A 19,207-nucleotide genomic window follows, 5' to 3' on the forward strand; every position below is an offset into this window, starting at 1 on the left:
GTGAAATGTCTGTTCAAACATTTGCTCCTGTTTGGCCCTTTTAATTGAGTCTGCTCTCCCTTTCCTCTAGGCCTTTGAGGGAAGCTATTCAGCTGAAAGGGAGGAGGAAGGACTCTCTGGTCAGTCTTCTAGAGGGCTCAAAGTGTCGCCTTCCTACACACTGTGTGACCCACTTAACCACTCTTTGCCTCAGTCTAACTTGTAAAATGAGAGACAGTAATGGTGCCTACTTCGTAGGATTGTTGAGCTATTTATATGATACAAAGTTTTAGTAAGGTGCTTAGTACATGGTCCACGGTCAACAGATGGTAGCAAGTAGTATTACTGCTTATCGCCTCATGAGGATTGAGGCTAGGGTGCTACTGCCTGGGGTCAGAGATATTAAACATACTCAGTCCAGCACAATGTTTCTATGTTTCTCAAATGTCTTGAAAAACAAGCTACCTTGAGCTTCTTGAGTGCACAGTCTGTCTCTCGTTGTCCACTGAACCACGTCAACCCTCTCCTCGCCAAATCAATGCCTAGCATATAGTTTGTTTTCAAAACATGCAGTCTGAGAGCTAGTCTTGACACAGAGAGTGTCCTGAGAATGCTGGTTCCTAGAGGGCTGACAACAACAGGTCCTGGTAAACAAAGAGGAAGGGAGGCACTTTCTGAGCAGCACCTCAGCACTTTCATTGTTAGGTGTAACAGTGGTCTACTGTACTGTGTGGAATTCCATCCCACTCCACCCCTCCGGTAACTTCTGCCAATGTCACTTGTTAAAGAGACCATGACAGAGAAACTGGTCCCACTTGCCTACTCTTCTCAGCTAGTAACAGAAGACCATCAGTTCATAATACATGGCTGTGCTGTCTCCCTGTGGTGCCCTCCCAGAGGGCTCATACACACCCACATCCTGCTCAGGCCTCAGGGGAAGTCAGCTGTGAGGCTTTGTGGACACAGCAAAGAAAAACAAAGTGGAGAAGACTGAGGAAAGGGCCTACTACAGAAACTGGGCTGGCAGGAACAGTGTCTCAGTGGGGGCGGGGAAGCCATGATCCTGCAAGTATCTCTTCCTACAGGAAAACCTCCTCATCTACCCAGGACTTGAGACAGCCCCTTCTTCCTATTTCCACCACACTCCAGCCATGCATTAACTACAGTAGTTACCATTTTGTATTGTAGTATCTCCTTTTTTTGTCTGCCTTCCTCAATGTGCCTGAGCTCTTTGAAGGCAGGCATGACATTTTATCTTATTGAAGACTTTTAGCACTTAGCCAGGTAAATTAAAAAAAAAAGTTTTCTTTATGAGTGAATAGTTAATGAATATTTTTTAAATAAATTTTAAATTTTAGAATAGTTTTACAATATAAGATGGTTGTAAAGATCATATATACCTCACATCCAGTTACATTTCCCCTATCATTAATATCTTGTCAAGTATATATGTCACAGTGAATGATGCTGATATATTATCATGAACTGAAGACCACACTTTATTCAGATTTCCTTAGATTTTACCTAATGTTCTTTCTCTGCTCCAGGATCCCATCCAGGATACCATATTACATTTAGTTATCATGGCTCTTTAGGTTCCTCTTGGCTGTGATAGTTTCTCTGACTTTCCCTGTTTTTTGATGACCTGGATGACAGCTTTGAGAAATACTGGTCAAGTATTTTACAGGATGTCCCTTAACCAAGATCTGTTTGGTGTCTTCCTGGTAATTAGACTGGGCTTATAGGATTGGGGGATGAACACAACAGAGACAAAGTGTCATTTTCATTACCTCATATAAAGGGTACATACTATCAACATGACTTATCATTGTTGATGTTGACCTTGTCACCTGGATGACTGAGTGTTTCTCATATTTCTCCAATATAAAATTACTCTTCCCCCGTTTTCTATACCGTATTTCGTGGAAGGAAATCGCTATGTGCAGCCCACACTTAAGGAGTGGAAAGTTATGCTCTACTTCCTTGATGGTGGAACATTTACATAAATTATTTGGAATCTTTCCGCATGGGAGATGTCTCTCTTCTTTTCATTGATTTATTTATTCAAAATAATTTATGTCAGTATGGTCTTATGGATATTTATGTTATACTTTGGGTTATAATTCATAATACTTTATTTTACTGCTTAAATTGTCCCAGTTTTGGCCACTGGGAGCTCCCACAGTTGGCTCCCTGTGACATATTCTCATCTTTTTTGTTGAGAACTTCCTAACTTTCTGGCACTGCAAATGCTCCAGGCTCATCTTGTATATTTCCTATTCCAATCCTAAAATCAACTATTTCTCCAAGGAGTCCTGGTTCTTTGTATTGGATAATGGTATTAGATACCATGATCTGGACACGATCTGCTTGTAAAAACTAGCTCTTGGGGTGTCCTTATTTCTAGACCATCTTAGCTAACAGAGCCAGGAAATAAATATGTGTTTACTAACCTGTATATGTATATATATCCATAACTATTTCTATATGCATCCATCTGCATCTATGTTAAACTACATATGAGTCTGTTGCAGGAAGTCAGGGACCCCAAACAGTGGGACTGGCTGGAGCTGCAGCAGAGGAACATAAATTGTGAAGATTTCATTTTAATATGGACATTTATCAGTTCCCAAAATTAATACTTTGATAATTTCTTATGCCTGTCTTTACTTTAATCTCATAATCCTGTTATCTTCATAAGCTGAGAATGTACTTCACCTCAGGACCGCTATTGTGTTAGCTGTACAAATTGATTGTAAAACATGTGTGTTTGAACAATATGAAATCAGTGCACCTGGAGAAAGAACAGAATAACAGTGATTTTAGGGAACATAGGAAGACAACCATAAGGTCTGACTGCCTGTGGGGTCGGGCAAAAAGAGCCATATTTTTCTTCTTGCAGAGAGCCTAAAAACAGATGTGCAAGTAGGGAAGATATCGCTAAATTATTTCCCCAGCAAAGAATATTAATAATTAATACCCTGGGGGAAGGAATGCATTCCTGGGGGGAGGTCTATAAACAGCCGCTCTGGGAGTGCCTGTCTTATGCGGTTGAGATAAGGACTGAAATACGCTCTGGTCTCCTGCAGTACCCTCAGGCTTATTAGGGTAGGGAAAAAACCCACCCTGGTAAATTTGAGGTCAGATCGGTTCTCTGCTCTTGAACCCTGTTTTCTGTTGTTTAAGATGTTTATCAAGACAATACATGCACAGCTGAACATAGACACTTATCAGTAGTTCTGAATTTGCCCTTGTCCTGTTTCCTCAGAAGCACGTGATCTTTGTTCTCCTTTTTGCCCTTTGAAGTATGTGATCTTGTGACCTACTCCCTGTTCTTCCACCTCCTCCCCTTTTGAAATCCTTAATAAAATTTGCTGGCTTTAAGGCTCAGGTGGGCATCATGGTCCTACCGATATGTGATGCCACCCCCAGCAGCCTAGCTGTAAAATTCCTCTCGTTGTACTCTTTCTCTTTATTTCTCAGCCGGCTGACACTTACAGGAAATAAAAAGAACCTACGTTGAAATATTGGGGGTGGGTTCCCCCGATATGAGTTCATACTGATGTCTCTAATTCTAATCCATAACCACACGGATTGTTCATGTGATTAATGACTCATTTTTAATAACAGTATCATATTTGGTATTTTGTGCCAGGTACAGTGCCAAGTCATTTACAAAGATGGTCTAATTTGAACCTGAACAAAACTTTGTGGGTAAATACTATCACTCACATTTAACAGATGCAGAAACTGAGGCACTGAAAGATGAAGCATCCTGCCTAAATTCAACAGAGTAAGTGGTGGGGGCAGCGTATGAGCCTATGTCTTTGAGTCTCCACATCCATTCAATGATACAGAACCACTACCTCTACATTAAGACTGAAAAAACTTCAGTTCTGAGCAATTTAAGATGCAGATGTAGTTCCCAGCTTTCTTCAGGTATTCTTCTGCTCAAATCTTACCTCTTCAGTGTTTCTCCCTACCTCGACCCCCCAGGGTCCTGTCCCCATCTGACATGCTAGCTGGAAGACAAGTTGCCAGGTTACAACCCAACCTGACAGCTCAAGAAAAGGATGTCAGTGCAATAGCAAGGATCAGCTCCATCTTACCCCATGACTTTTCAACCTCTGGCTAACCCCTGCTGTGTATTATCTGGGGTTTTGGTGACTTGGTAGTAATTAACTCTGAACAAGCAGCTCTGCTTTCATGGAGTTAAAAAAAGAACGGCATTTTTTCCCGTGTTAATTAAATCATCCACAAGGAAGATAAATGTGCAGCCCATGCTTGTATCTTCTAAAATATCAAAGGTCTTATTAACATGTCTTATGTTTAACCTCAGGCTTTTTCTCCAGATTCCTGGAAGCAACAGGAACCTAGAGGTAGGAAGCTTCTAAGTATTTACCAATACTCACTTGTGTGGTCATTCGTTCATTCATTTATTCTTTTTGGGTGATCTAGAAAGAGGCAACCTGGATCGAACACAAAATGTTCCTGGGAATTTTGTCTCAATCTACTAAATTGGAAACATCAGAAGTGAGCAGACAGGAAGAAAGAGGATCCTTCAGATCATGCTGAAAACCACTTTTTGAAAAGCCCACAGCCCCCTTTGGTCCCTGTGTTCTGTTTGGTTAATTTTTCCTCACAGTGGCAGTTTTCTTTGCCGGAACCACAACAAAGGGGGTCCTTGAGTCTCCCTGGGAGTGTTTCCTCAGACCTGCACCTCTCCTAGACCTCACAAAGGTGTTATTGTTGCTGGGCTCCCAGCACCTGAGGAGATCAAAGGCACTTTCCCATGCCAGCATGACCACAGTCTCGCCCTCATGACATAACATTAAAGCTGATGATTAATCCCCTTGGCCCAGAGGGTCCCTTCTCACTCCCAAGTACAAAGCAGGATGGGGGTGGGGACTTTATTTCCAGCACAACACAGCCAACATAAACTGGCATTTTATGGCCCTCATTCATCGCAACCAACTGCAGCTGCTCATCAAACTCGTTAAAGCCCAAACAGTTGCTTCATGTGAGCCATTTACATCACTAGGAAAGTTTAATAACAATCTCCACCATTTTTGAGTGTCTGCTGTGTGCCAGGTAAAAACCTACATAATGCATGTTATTCAACAACCCTGTGAGACTGGCATCATTATCCCCAATTTGACGGATGAAGAATCTGAGGCTTAGAGAAGTTAAGTAGCTCACTCAGGTCAGAGGGCCAAAACATGCATGAGCAGATATTCAAGCTTGCCTCTGGACAATGTAAAAGCCCAAGCTCTCACCATTCCTCTATGGGTACATCATACTCATGCACAATTCAGGGAGGCAAGGAGGAGTATGAGCTTTGGAATCAGAGTTAGATTTGAGTTCTTAGCTCCAGAACTTCAAAGCTTTGTGACTTTAGGAAAATTACTGGACTTTTCTATGCTTTAGGTCCCAAATGTGTACAATAAAAGGGTAGGGAAAGCCAGTCTCATCTCCATTAAGAGACAGTAAGACTGAGAAGCAGGCCATCACAGAGACACTTGCATCCATTTAGATTTGCTTCTGTTCAGAAATCAGAATTGAGTGGGGTAAAAATGCCTGAGATTCAGATCTCCCAGGAGAAGCCTGATTAGATGTATCTCTGTGAAAATAAGAGATAATTTAAACAGGATTAAATCAGTATTCAATGAAGACAATCTAACAAGTGTAGACTCATATCAAGGGAAAGAAGGGCTGGCTCCTGGGCTGGTGCCTTCTGGCTTAAAGAGGCCTCAGGCCTCTGCAGATCTCTCCCTTCAGGGACAGCTGAGCCTTACAAAAGGGCTGCTGAGCAGAAGAAATATGCTGAAATTATTATTATTATTTTTGAAATGGAGTTTTGTTCTTGTTGCCCAGGCTGGAGTGCAATGGTGCAATCTTGGCTCGCTGCAACCTCTGTCTTCCAGGTTCAAGTGATTCTCCTGCCTCAGCCTCCCGAGCAGCTGGAATTACAGATGCCTGCCACCACGCCCGGCTAATTTTTTGTATTTGTAGTAGAGATGGGGTTTCACCATGTTGGCCAGGCTGGTCTGAACTCTTGACCTCAGGTGATCCACCCACGTCAGCTTCCCAAAGTGCTGGGATTACAGACGTGAGCCACTGTGCCTGGCCAAATATGCTGCAATTTTTAAACGTAGAAAAATTCCATTCAAGACTGCCCAGAGCTCAGACAAACAGAAGGAAATCTATTTCCTTAAAGTCCAGCACGAATGTCACCTCAGGAAGATTCTATTACCCTGCACCCTCCCAAGCAGAGTCAGCCACTGTTTGCTTTCTGCTCAGTAACAACAACAGTCCTGGTGATTAAGAGTGAGCCCTTGTGATGTGCTTACAGCACGTGGAGCACTTAGTATCACCTCATTTAATTCTTGCAGCACTCTGACACACTCTACATATTGCAGATGAGGAATCTGAGGCCCAGAGAGTTTAAATACCTTGCCCAAAGGCCCACACTTAGTAAACTGAGGAAGTGGGACTGGAAACCACTCGGGCTGGCTCCCTCAGCCACACAAAATGGGATGCCATGTGCAAGAATACCTCGCATATTGCTTGGCACATAACAGATGCTTAGTATCACGAGTTCAATTTCTATCTACATTGGGGGGGCCTCACATTATATTCTAATACCTGTTATAACTTCATCTCATCAATGGGAGAGCTGATGTCATTCTTATATCCACGGTTTAGCACAAGAGCAGGGATTGATAAATAAGTACATCTATTTACACTGACTGAACCAGAATTTCTGATGGTAAACTGGCTCAGGGGTTCCTACAGTTGCAAAACAGTCTCACATCCCACATAATTTTCTCCATAGCTGCTTTGGTTCTGCCCTGGGCTGTGTCCCACTCTAATCTCTGCTCATCTCCCTGCTCCTCCCCCACTCTCCCCTCTATTATACTTATCTGGGAAAATTCCAAAGAGTCGTCGATTTAAGTTTAACAGAGTAATGACTTTTAAATAAAAATATGGTAGAAATGGGTACTTATCGGAATGGAATGCTTTCAGACTCATGCATTTAAAGAAGATATAAATTTTAGGGCAGGCACTAAATTTTAACTGCAATCTTGGAGAAAGCCTTTCCACTAATTCATGGAGAAAAATTAACAAAGTGAAAATTGCTTATCAGTGTTCTTTTGAAGTCATGATATGCAGGCTAATTCTATAGATCATCAGGACGCTCCCAGGGAGATGGATTTATATTGATTGAGAGAGAGTTCCCTGGCCAAGGAAAACAGACACTCTTTGCAGAGAAGACCCCACTACCCATTAGGGACAGATCAGTCTGGGGGAGCTAGACTTTGTCACCTTAGGATCAGATGTCACCATTCATGCCTGGGCTCTCTGGCCAGGGTGACGTCAAAGGGAGCACTCAATCCTTTTCATGCTTACTAAAAATTTGGCCCCTGGAAAAAGATCCAACAAATGTAAGTAAGGGAGGTGGAGTGGGCAGCTGGGCTTCTGGCTAGACAAAGCACAAGGGGCAGGCAGGGAAGAGAGAAAGAAGTGAAGGGGTGAAGGAGCCAGCACTCAGGGTCTCCTTCCAGGCTACCTCCTGCTGTGTGGTGGCCTTGCCTTTGTGCTCAGTGGACTCACCCCCATGTGACAAGAAGACGTTCCACAGATGACAGCCAGCCGTGACGTCACTGGCTGCCCCTCACAGATGAGGCCGTGCCCTCTCACATCTGCCCCAATCACTCCTGTGAGAAAGGAAAACAAAAACAAATCCTCTTTAACACATAAAAAAGAGGGAGAGAAAGCTAAAAGCAAGCATTAACAAATCTTCTTTTTAATAGTCAAATAACATGGAGGAAGGGTCCTGTGTGTAGGGCAGTCTCAAGGAGAAACCCAAAGGGCATACTTGCCTGCATGGGAAAACTCAGAAGCCTGCTCAGATTTTGCTTTGTTCTGGTCAACGTATGGCACCCAATGTTATAATAATGGCAGTAATTGTGATAGTCATAATAAAAGCAGCAGCTATCAGTTATTTTGTGCTCACTAAATACCAGGCACTATGCTACATATTTGCATACATGGTCTCATTTTAACACCATCACAGATATTATTAATGCTAGACATCAGAGGAGAAACTAAGGTCTGCAGAGGTTAACTGACTTGCCCAAGGTCACTGCTAAGAAGGAGCGGAGCCAAATGGAATCTGGTTTAACACATCACATCTCAATCCCAAAGAAGCAAAAGCAAAGGACAGTCTGATGACTGAATCTTTTTGGCATCCCTAGGTCACCATTCTTACTACTACATATCGCAGAACTCCAATTGTGAAGGAGAGAATGACTGAGAGCGAGTTCCTAGTAATAGAATGCCAAATAGCAGAGGGTTTCCCATAAATGGTATAAATTCAGGCTTCTTCCCCATAGGGCTCATATTCCTTGATACTTGCAGGGCAACTAAAGTTACAAATGTGACAAGAAAGCTAGAAAGACTCTTTAGGGTCTGGAATTGTATTCATTTGTTCAAATATCCAACAAGCCCCTTCTATGCACACAACGATATATACTAGGTGTGATGTGGAAGCTGCAAACATGCAGACTTGCAGGACTACAACACAAAGCTGGGGGTGGAAAGTGCTCAGGCAGGACGCAGAGCCTGGGACACAGGAGAGAACAGGTCCTGCTGACCTCATCAGCTCCCACGCAATGCCACGTTTGCTCTCCATCTCTAATCCTCAATGCTCTTTCCCACCTCAAGACCTTCACATTTGCTCTTCCCTCTGCCTGGAATGCCATTCCCCCAACCTCTCTGTCAGAGCAACTCCTAATTATAGGGCTTCCCTGACCCTCCAGGACAGACAATTCTCCCTGTTAAATAGTCTCATGCAATGGACTTCCCTAGCACAAAAGACATGGGTAATTTTAAAGCATCATACATCCCATCTGCCTCCCTTCTATGATAGAAGTTGCTAGTAGCTGGCACTCTTACTTACATGCATAGCCCAGGACCTACCACAGTAGCTAGCTCAATACAGGAAGTAAGAATACAAACGCTTGGGGATGCAAGGATGAAGAAGACAAGTCCCTGCTCACAGTCTGGTGGGAAGGAGAGGGAAGCCTAAATAGAGCATTTCAGTGCAGGGAAATCAGTATATCACAGGATGGGCCACAAAGGCAGCTAACCCACCTATAGGGGGCCAAGGAAGTTCAGTCTATATTCAATTCTGCAGAAGTTAGCCAGGTAAATGGCAGGGTGGGAATGTTTCATCAGGCCACAAATCCCCAGATATTGAAGGCACAGGCTGCTCAGCAGCAGCCCTTGCTAGAAAGTAATGTGAGAAAAAGGCCACAGACAGGCCTCTTACAGCTTTCGAGGGTTTTCCACTGCTTTTTCCAAATTCTACCTTCTGGGGCACAGCAATCTGTGAATCTCTGCTATTGTTCAGAGGTCTAGCAGCAGGGGGAAGTAAGACTCTTCCAAACTTTCTGTGTTAGTTATCACAGTAGTTAGATATCCACAACCATGCAATAGAAGTCTGAGACTTTAGCCTGCAAGAATCCTTGGCCTATGTGTTTTCAGATCAAGTCCCCTGCTCTGCTCAGTATTGTGGGGCTACCCCTGCAGGCAGCAGTTCCCAGACTCAAGTCAGCCAAGATTGGCCCTGCTGGGAGATCTGGGGCTGGAGGAAAGGGGAAGCAAGAGCCTATCTACTTCTCTTCTGTGCCAGGCAGCAGCTGCTTCCCCTCCACCACTCAGGCTCTGTTGACAGGGCTGCCATGGCTCCAGCATCGGCTGGTGTGCCCTGCCCTCAGACTATGAGAACACCACCTCCCTCCTTAGTCCCTCCAGCCTGGGGCTGGTAGCCGCTTCCATTTCACTGATCTCTGATTTGCTTCATAGGGAATGTAGCCCTTCTCAGCTCCTCCATCATCAGGATCACCATTTTTGGGTATTAAATTACCTGTTTTTTTTAAACACTTAGAGTGGTTTATGTTTTGCTGGGCGGATCCTGAGTGATATGATTCTCCATTCAGGGCACAAAGGCTTTTGTACAGGAATAACCCAAGATATGAGCTCATTTTAACTGAGCTCTTTTTACATGCTCTTTCTATACATGTCTCATTTTATTCTTACAACAAACTAATGTCATTGGTATTAGTATTATCCTCATTTTATGGATAAGAAAATCGAAGCTTAGAAATGAGTAGTAACTTCACCATGGTCATGCAGCTCACAAGGAACTGGGCTGTGATTCACTTTCAGGTAATCTGACTCCAAAGTGCTGGTTCTTCCCCACCAAGACTCACAGGCTTTTCTCTAAGATAAAAATCTAATAGCCAGGCAGTCAATGTTCACTTATCTGTACATCTCAAAATATTGGGATCTTAAATATATTGATTCTGAGATCCTTGACAGAAAAGGAGTTGGCCACGCTGCTCCACAGTATCATAAATAGGTTCAAGGAATTCCTGAGAATCACCCACATTTACTGGTTGCATAAACATAAAGTACAGGCAAAGTTAATGTTACAGGGTCAGTCAATACTAAAAGGGAATTAAAATGAAGGAAAAAGAAATGTATAGGAAATATTTATTTGTTTCTTCTTGGGTTGGCAGATTCATTGCTGCTATATCTAGACTTAGAACCTGAGAACTAGTGTGCTACTATGAGAAAAGGATAGAATTTGGAGACAGAAGGATCTGCTATAAAATGAGGAAAATCACAACATCAAATGATTGTTGTGATATTGCAGAAACGCTTAAGAAGAGATGTTTAATGGTAGCTCTGTCACCATCATCACTACTGTCACCCTCTCCACCACCACCATCATCACCATCATCATCATCTGAACACCCTCTCAAGAGACAACTGGATTCTTCCTTCCTTTCTAGTAAACATATCAACATCAAAGATAGGCTGGGAACTGTGCTGACTCCTTGAATGTTCTCTCATTTAATCTTTGCAACAGCCATAAAAGGTAAACATTCGTTCTTCCTCTTAATAGATGCAGAAGCAGAAGAACAGAGCAGAGTGTTCAGGTAACTTGCCCAAGGCCACACGGATTTAAGAAGCAGTGCCAGGATTTGACCGTGTTCTGTCTGACTCCAAAGTTTATGTTCTTTCTATACTCCTCACTTTATGATGTTATAATTGTCTTACATAATGAAAACATACTTAGAAGTGCTAGTTCACCATGAAACTCAGTGAAAGCCATGGGCTAAGAGTTAGAAAAACAGAGTTTCAGCCCCAATTCTGCCACAAATGGCCTAAAAGTTTGAACTGGTTCTCTCATCTCCACAATGAGAGAAATGAATTACAAATGGAGGTCCTTCCTCAGCCATTCTCAGTATATACACAGTGCTTCTCCTAAAATACGAGCTGAGGTAACTCCTTACCTAAAATTATATATATTGGGCGGGACTAGCCTCATTTCCCCTCAAGAAGTTCTCTACACTCTGCCTAATGTCCACCCCAATTCAGCAGCCACTCATAGCTGATGTTCATTGCAAGACCACAAGTCGGAGAGCTGACATATCTTATTTTTCCTTTGGCCACACACTGCTTTGATGGGCTATCCCCGAGAAAAGAGGTTCAGAGACAAGCAGGGAAAAGCAAGAAAAGGTGGGAGGAGCTTTCTTCTTTCCAGAGAAACATATTTTGCCATCCATAGAGAACTCACAGGCTGCACATGTACATCAGGAAACAATTCACAAGATGTGATTTTGACACAAATGCAGCCCTCGGTACTGCTGGGGCCCTTCATATGACCATACCGGTGTCAGTTTATTCTGCAATCCTCAAAATGTTTAAGGAGCAAAATTAGCAGCTGAAGAAACAGGCATAAAAAGATAGTGATGTCATCAACTGTGTTTTCCCTGAAACTTGCACAGTGCCCAACTGATGGCAGTTGCTCAATAAATGTTTGTTGAATTAAAAAACAAATAGAAAAACAGGCTTACTAACTCAATGAATTAAATGTCTCCCACCCCTCAATGTAACACACATAGTTCATATCAAGCAATGTTTAAAAAGAATGTTAAAAAAGGAGCATTTAAAACTTCATGAACAGCTCTCTTACTTAATATGCTGTCTCCCTTCATCTCTTCCATTCATCCAACCAACAATACTTCCACCCAAGCATTGAGTCCCTACTATATTTATGTAAAATAAAAAAGAGGCTTTGCAAATGTTATGATTAAGAGTACATTGGCCTATAATTTATCGTGCTGTGCCAGTTTTGAAAGCTTACAGGGCTATATAGAAGAAAAACATCCTGAGTTCTCGCATTTGTGTTATAATTATCTCCACTTTATAGCCATATAAAGTACTTTATAACTTGCAAAGTATCCTCAAACACTGTAACCTTCAATTAGTCCTTAGAAAATCCTGTGATATGTGTATTTTATTTCCAGTTCACAGTTGAAGAAATTGAATTTCAGAAAGGTGAAGTAATTTAGTCGAGTTTATTTAGTGACTTAGAGGTAGAAGTTGGGACTCAACTAGGATTTTCAGTCTCTGAGTCTGATGTGTTGGCATCTTGAAAAAGATTCTCTTTTAATAACAACCTCGGGCACCTTCTCTGAAGTATCAAAAAGGATAAGAAGGGTTTTGAACATTATTTAAGGCTATATCAGTTTGAGACTCTTGATTCAGCCATTTGCATGAATGAACTGACTGACGAATCCCATCCAGTGAGTTTCTTGCCAAAGCTGGCTGGGAGGTTTCTGGAGTTCCTGGAGAGGAAGGTCTCCTGAGAAGGCTCTCTAGTGACCACCAGCTTTATGTATGCAAACTGACAACTGTATGCTTCTGGAAGGATAAGAATCATATCAAAGACATGTTCTCTGCAGAAGACCTAAACCAGACTACATACAAGCCGACACTGAAGTACATTATTTTGACTAACATTCATTTATGTTATACAGAACACAATATATTGGGTTAGTATTATGGCACAGTGCTTAAAAATAAGGACTCATTCGTCATGTGTTTTCTTCTTTATGTTTCTTATCTTCTTTATGCCTCAATTTCCACATCTCTACAATATGAATAGTATCCTCCTCATAGATTATAAAAATTACATATGTTAATATAGGTGTAAAGTACCCATAACAGTGCTAATAAGGGCATTCTGTGATGATGGAAATGTTCTATATTTGCACTGTCTGATAAAGTAGATACCAGACACATGTGGCAATTGAGCCCTGAAAATGTGGCTAGTACAAATGAGGACTGAATTTTTTATTCTATTCTAATTAATTCACATTTAAGTAGCAACATACAGCTAGTGGACATTACATTGAACGGTACAGGTTAAAACATGCCTAGTACTATATGAACCTTTGCTGTTTTTATTATTTTTATTATTGTTATTGCTGTTTTTGTTGTTTATCTACTTCTTCAGAGTTAGACTTGAATCCCTCTTTCATCCCCTTGGGTAAAGATGCCTTGATCCCTTAGAACTTCAATTTCCGTATCTGAAGAATTTGGATAGCAATACTTACCCACAAAGTTGCTGTGAGAATTAAATGAGATTTAGGTGGAACACACCAGTACTCAATAAATGGGAGATATTCCATCCATGACCTACAGAAGTGCCTGGCACAAGCAGGGCTCCATATGGTTGGGACCTTTTCTCCTTATTCCTGAATGTGATTTGGTGGTCCTTGCCACTAAGCATTTGTTTACTTTGCTCCCTCTGCCTAGGATATCCTTTCCACCAATACACCTCATCCCATAACAATCCTGGGGAACATGGACTCCATTTTGAAGACTCAGTTGCAGCATCAGAAGCCTTCCTGATCACATCTCCCCACATCCCCAAAACACCCCAGCCCAGCAGAACCGACCAAGCCTCCTTCCTTTGTAGCCCATCTCCTGACCCTCTACAGATTCTGTCACTGTAACTGCAGTTTATGTGTCTGCACAGACAACACAAACAGATCCCTCTACTACACTATAAGCAAACGGAGGCCAGGGCAAGTCTTCACACTGCAGTGGCTCACTATTTTTTGTTGTTATCATTGATGAATGAATGAATGAATAAATGAATGTGTGTGGCAGAAGTCACATACTAGTAAAGCATAAGACATTTTCTAGGTAACAATAGCATATTTAATCACGGACAAAGGCTCCGTGTCTTAAATATGAATAAAAGTGAAAAATATTGGTTGGTTTTGAGTGACAACTCATGGGTAATAATGTAATTACTGGAGCCTCACAACATACCTTGTCAAAAATCACTGGTGAAGACTAAAGGTTCTAAGATCTTGATTATTGGGAGATTGCTTTGTGCTTGACACTTTGCAAATATTATCATATTTGATTCCCATGGTGATATTGCAAGGTAGTTATTATCACAATGATTTACAAATAGAGAAAAGGAGAGTAAAGTTTTTCAAGCAACTTCTACAAGGCCCCACACTGCTGAATTGTGGGGGATCTGGGGGTGGGACTATATCACACCCAGATCTACCTGACTCTAATTCTACCTTACCCTACATTATCTTGTGGAGTTCACAGAAGCTAGTTCCTTTCTTTTCAACTACTTACAAGAACTCTAAGTATTCCTAGACAATAAGATAGCTGAACTCAGGTCTCTTTCAGGACTTACTGTCTAAATGCTGCTAAAGCAAACCCAAAGGGTTAACCTCAAGCCTAGCAAATGAAGGGGAGTAAAACAGTCAAAAAGGTGGCCAGGAATGGTGGCTCACGCCTGTAATCTCAGCACTTTGGGAGGCCGAGGCGGGTGGATCATGAGGTCAGGAGTTCGAGACCAGCCTGGCTAATATGGTGAAACCCCGTCTCTACTACAAGTACAAAAGTTAGCTGGGCATGGTGGCACAAGCCTGTAGTCCAAGCTGCTCGGGGGCTGAGGTAGGAGAATTGCTTGAATGCGGGAGGTGGAAGATGCAGTGAATCGAGATCGTGCCACTGCACTCCAGCCTGGGTCACAGAGCGAGACTCCATCTCAAAAAAAAAAAAAAAGTCAAAAAGGTAATCCCAATGTTTCATGAAGTATTGCTTTGACCTTAAAAGAAATGTGGTCTAGAACTTACTCCAACTAAATCCTAAAGTAGGTTTACTTTTACCGTGCCGGGCGCGGTAGCTCATGCCTGTAATCCCAGCACTTTGGGAGGCCGAGGCGGGCGGATCACGAGGTCAGGAGATTGAGACCAACCTGGCTAACAAGGTGAAACCCTGTCTCTACTAAAAATACAAAAAAATTAGCCAGGCGTGGTGGCAGGCGCCTATAGTCCCAGCTACTTGGGAGGCTGAGGCAGGAGAATGGCGTGAACCTGGGAGGTGGAGCTTGCACTGAGCCGAGATCATGCCATTGCACTCCAGCCTGGGAAACAGAGCCAGACTCCGTCTCAAAAAATAATAATAATAACAATAATAATAATAATAATGCTATGTTTTAAGTCAACAGAGAAATTTTATACACCTTGACACTGCCATTTCCCCCTCCCCTGCAACCCTCTCACCCTCTGCAGAGCAAGAAAGATAATAGGGAAGGTCTTTTTCCACATGAGATGTAAACAGACATTTACTAGATATATGAACTAATTAGGGCGTAATGGTTCAAAGCAAGGGTGCTGGAACTCGACTGCTTGGTTTCAAGTCTGGCAAGTAGGTCAAATCACTTAAGCTTCCTGTGTCTCAGTCTCCTGATCTATAAAATTGGAATGATGATAGAATGTAGCTTATAGGGCTATCATGAAGATTAACTGAGTGGAACAATGTCTGGGACAGTTTACTCAATATATTTTCACCATTTTTGATGTTACTACCAACAACTTCCAATCTTTGGTGTTAATAGCAAGGCTTGGCATAACAGTTCATTTGCTTTCAGCACGGTGTGTGCTTTGCCAGAGTTATTTGGGTTTACTTAGATTGATTGGAACATCTGTTTTCTGTCCTTGACTATACAACTGATGACAAAATAATTGGCAGCCCAAAGGAATAAGGAAAATGAGGTACCAGGTAGTAGGTATAACCCAGGCTAGCATTTTAAACATTAAGAATAAACCAAAATCTGCTTATTTCATAAAAAAGCCACAATCACATGTAGCACCATGCATACTGCAATTTAGCCTGGGATGGCATTCACCATTTCTGTCTTCATGCCACACTCCTCTATGACTTAAAGCAATCAGAAACCAATTCAAGAGGCTGGTTGTATTGGGAGGAGTGGAGAGAACAAAGAACAGACCTTCTGATAACTGGGTCTCACTCCTCTGTTTCTCCTTTCTACCCAGAAAGATTGAATCTCAAAGGTAGGCTAATATGTATAGCTTGGAAATCTGAGACTTAGAGAAAACTAGAAAAATCCACAGTGAAGACAAAGCAAAAACTTGATGTCAGAAATTCCTTTCTTCCTAACCTCAGCACAGCCTCTAGATTACTTGGACATTACCATCTATGATTTCAGAAAGGACAATTTCTCATTCTCAGACATTAGGCATGGTAAAGTATCAGGTTGAAATCTAATCCAAACAGCCAAGTTAACTCACAAAAATTACTTTGTAAAAATTAAAAATAGAAAAAAAATTAAGAGAACTGGCCTAAGCATTACAAATGCATCTTATGGAACAAGTCCTTAAATAGATCAAACACTGTGACTCGAAGGCACACAAATGCTTCCTGAAAATTTATAAATTGATTAATTCAACAGCTATTTACTGATCCCCAATTATAAGCCAGGAACTATGCTGGGTGCTAGAAATCTAAAGATGAAAATTGTTTCCTTGCATTCTACAAGATCCCAGTCTAGCAGTGGTGGAAAAATACACAGGCAGACATTTATAAAACACTATGGGAGTGACCAGTGACTCAGATCTGAATAGTCTAACAGAAGGAAGGAGCCCCAGCCCCTGACCTAGTTTGGATGGTTGGAGGCAGGGGCTCCTAAAGCAGGTGAGGCAGAAGTGTATCAGCCATCAGGGAAGGAAGATGGGGAGGGAAAGGCTTTCAAGTACACCCTGAGACAAAAGAGACAAAGTCAAATACACAGTAGAGAGAAATAGCCAGATGGTACAAAACTGAAGGAGACGGAACTTTGCATTCTGAAGAAGCTGGTTGGTGTAAAGTTCTGGGTCTGAAGTCTGACAGATCTATATTTGATTCTTTCTCACCACCAGTTTCCTGTGCAAACTTCTGTAAGTGAACACACCTCTTCGAACCTCATTTTTCTCGCTTGTAAGGTGGAAATAATGGCATTTCCTTTACAGGGTCATTTTTCCTGGTATCTGCACTTGATGGGGTTCAGGACATGCTACCCCAAAATATGGCATGTTAGTATTTTGAATAGTTTAAGCTAAAGGTATCTGAGAAAATCATAGAGGCATAGAGGTCGCTCTTACCTTTCCCCCACCATTCTCCCCTAAAGCAGGTCATTAAACCTAGGAAGGATTTTCTGACTGTCCCCTGAAACAGGTTATAAGACCCTCACGTGACAGGTGCCCTCCCTGTACTCAAAGGAAAGCACCATCCTTATATCTGGAGATGAAGGATCACACGGATGGATCTGCATTAACAGGCTTTGCTAAGTTCCCCAGTTTATTACCATTAAATCATGCCCTTCTTGCCCTATCATATTTTTCCACGTCTGTCTACTCTTCATCAAGCCTAACATAAAAATACTCATGTTTAACTGTTCCTCTGGGTCTGAATTTCTGTATGATACCTCCCATAACACATAAAACATATTACATAAATGTGTATGCTTCTCTCTTGTTAATTTATCTTTTGTTAAAAGGGCCCCAGCTATGAACCTAGGATAGACAGAAGAAAAGATAACTCTCCTCCTCTACACTCTATTTAAAGTCCAGGTCCCAAGGAAACCCCCCAGCTTATCTTGAGGCAAACTGGAATAGTTGTTCATCCTAGGTACAAGGCAAGAGCCTTGGACTTGGGATATAGGCACTACTAAACAAATGTTAGTGTACAATTTCTCTTGGGAGAAAGCAGAACTAGGTTGCCTTCAGCAACCTTCTCTTGCCCCTAGACAAATGGTCTCATTTATAAAATTATTCAAAGGCTCCTTGAAGGTAGGGAAAGTAATCAGCACCCCAGATAATCCCCTCAAAAACATAAAACAAACCAGTGAGATGCTTGAGGAAAACATCAGGAAAGAGATGGGAAGTGACAGGACAGGTTCTTTAGGACATTTAAACTAAAAAAAAGCCTGAAATTTAAGGAAAAAAAATTAATTAGCAGGCTAGCTCTCTTCTCTCTCCAATCTCTGATGCCAAGCTCAGTACCACCTCCTGTGATATGAGTTTCGGTTGCAACAGAAACTTCCAAAGGTTTTGTCGGGGTTAGTTGAACATTGACAGATTCTTCACAGCTTGGAATTAACTCTGAGAGCCAAAACCAGGCCAAGTTTCTATAAAGGCTAGGATTTTCCCTGGGGAGGGTTAGAGGGCTCTCCCACATCTAGACTGATTAATTTATCCTTGACTGAAGCTTTGGACAATAATACCAAAAAGACAAATAGATTCTGAAGCTGGATGTTGATTCTATCCGTCACCGGCCACCACTATTCCCAGGAGACTGGAGACGGGATTGTAAGGTGACCTGCACCACCAGATAAGACTCAGGCCAGAGGGCTCAGAGAATTAAGTGATAGGCAGAGCAGCTGGGGAGAAAAAACAAGCAAAACAAAACAAAACCCTAAGCAGGATAAAAAAGCCCAGGGTTGTGGCACAATGAATGACATGTGGCTGACATAGTTTCAAAGAGAACAACAGCTTAGGTAAATAAATAGTGTAGAAGATGAGAGTAAAAATGAATTCAGAAAATCCCATGAGGTATGCACTGACATTTTTCAAAACCTACAGTTGAAATGACATCTCTGCTTCTACTGAGGACAAGATTTAGCTCTCCTCTCCACCTCTGCACCTGCTCTTGACACCTGCCCACCTTCTCTGGACAGAAGCCCCAACCAAGCTTGGTTCTCCTTTCTCTGTGCCCATCCTAGGTGCCTTAGGGAATGAGTGCCTGTAAGGGAGGGCACTGTCTTTGAGGGAGACACTTCGAGATATCACCACTTACATGACCTCATGCAAATGAACTGAGTTTTTTGGGCCTCTGACATCCCATCTCTAAAAGGGAAATGATGATTTAAAAGTAAAAAAAGCCAGGCTTGGTGGCTCATGCCTGTAATCCCAGCACTTTGGGAGGCCAACGCAGGCGGATCACCTGAGATTGGGAGCTCGAGATCAACCTGACCAACATGGAGAAACCCCATCTC

General features: G+C 42.1%; 1 protein-coding gene across 11 annotated transcripts in view; it reads right to left on the reverse strand.

Moving 5' to 3' along the window:
* The window catches only part of FGGY (FGGY carbohydrate kinase domain containing), a 478,411-nt gene that overhangs the window by 221,214 nt on the left and 237,990 nt on the right, over window positions 1-19,207 (reverse strand). For all 11 annotated transcript variants that reach the window (XR_009210731.1, XR_009210732.1, XM_058430526.1 and 8 more), the window contains one exon: window positions 7,594-7,697. Coding sequence is in view for 9 of the 11 variants with exons in the window: in XM_058430526.1 (XP_058286509.1) it covers window positions 7,594-7,697 (104 nt within the window). In the remaining 2 variants the exon portion in view is untranslated. The remainder of the gene's footprint in view (window positions 1-7,593; window positions 7,698-19,207) is intronic.

The sequence above is a fragment of the Hylobates moloch genome, unplaced genomic scaffold, assembly GCF_009828535.3.
Source record: "Hylobates moloch isolate HMO894 unplaced genomic scaffold, HMol_V3 SCAFFOLD_18, whole genome shotgun sequence".
NCBI classification, from domain to species: Eukaryota; Metazoa; Chordata; class Mammalia; order Primates; family Hylobatidae; genus Hylobates; species Hylobates moloch.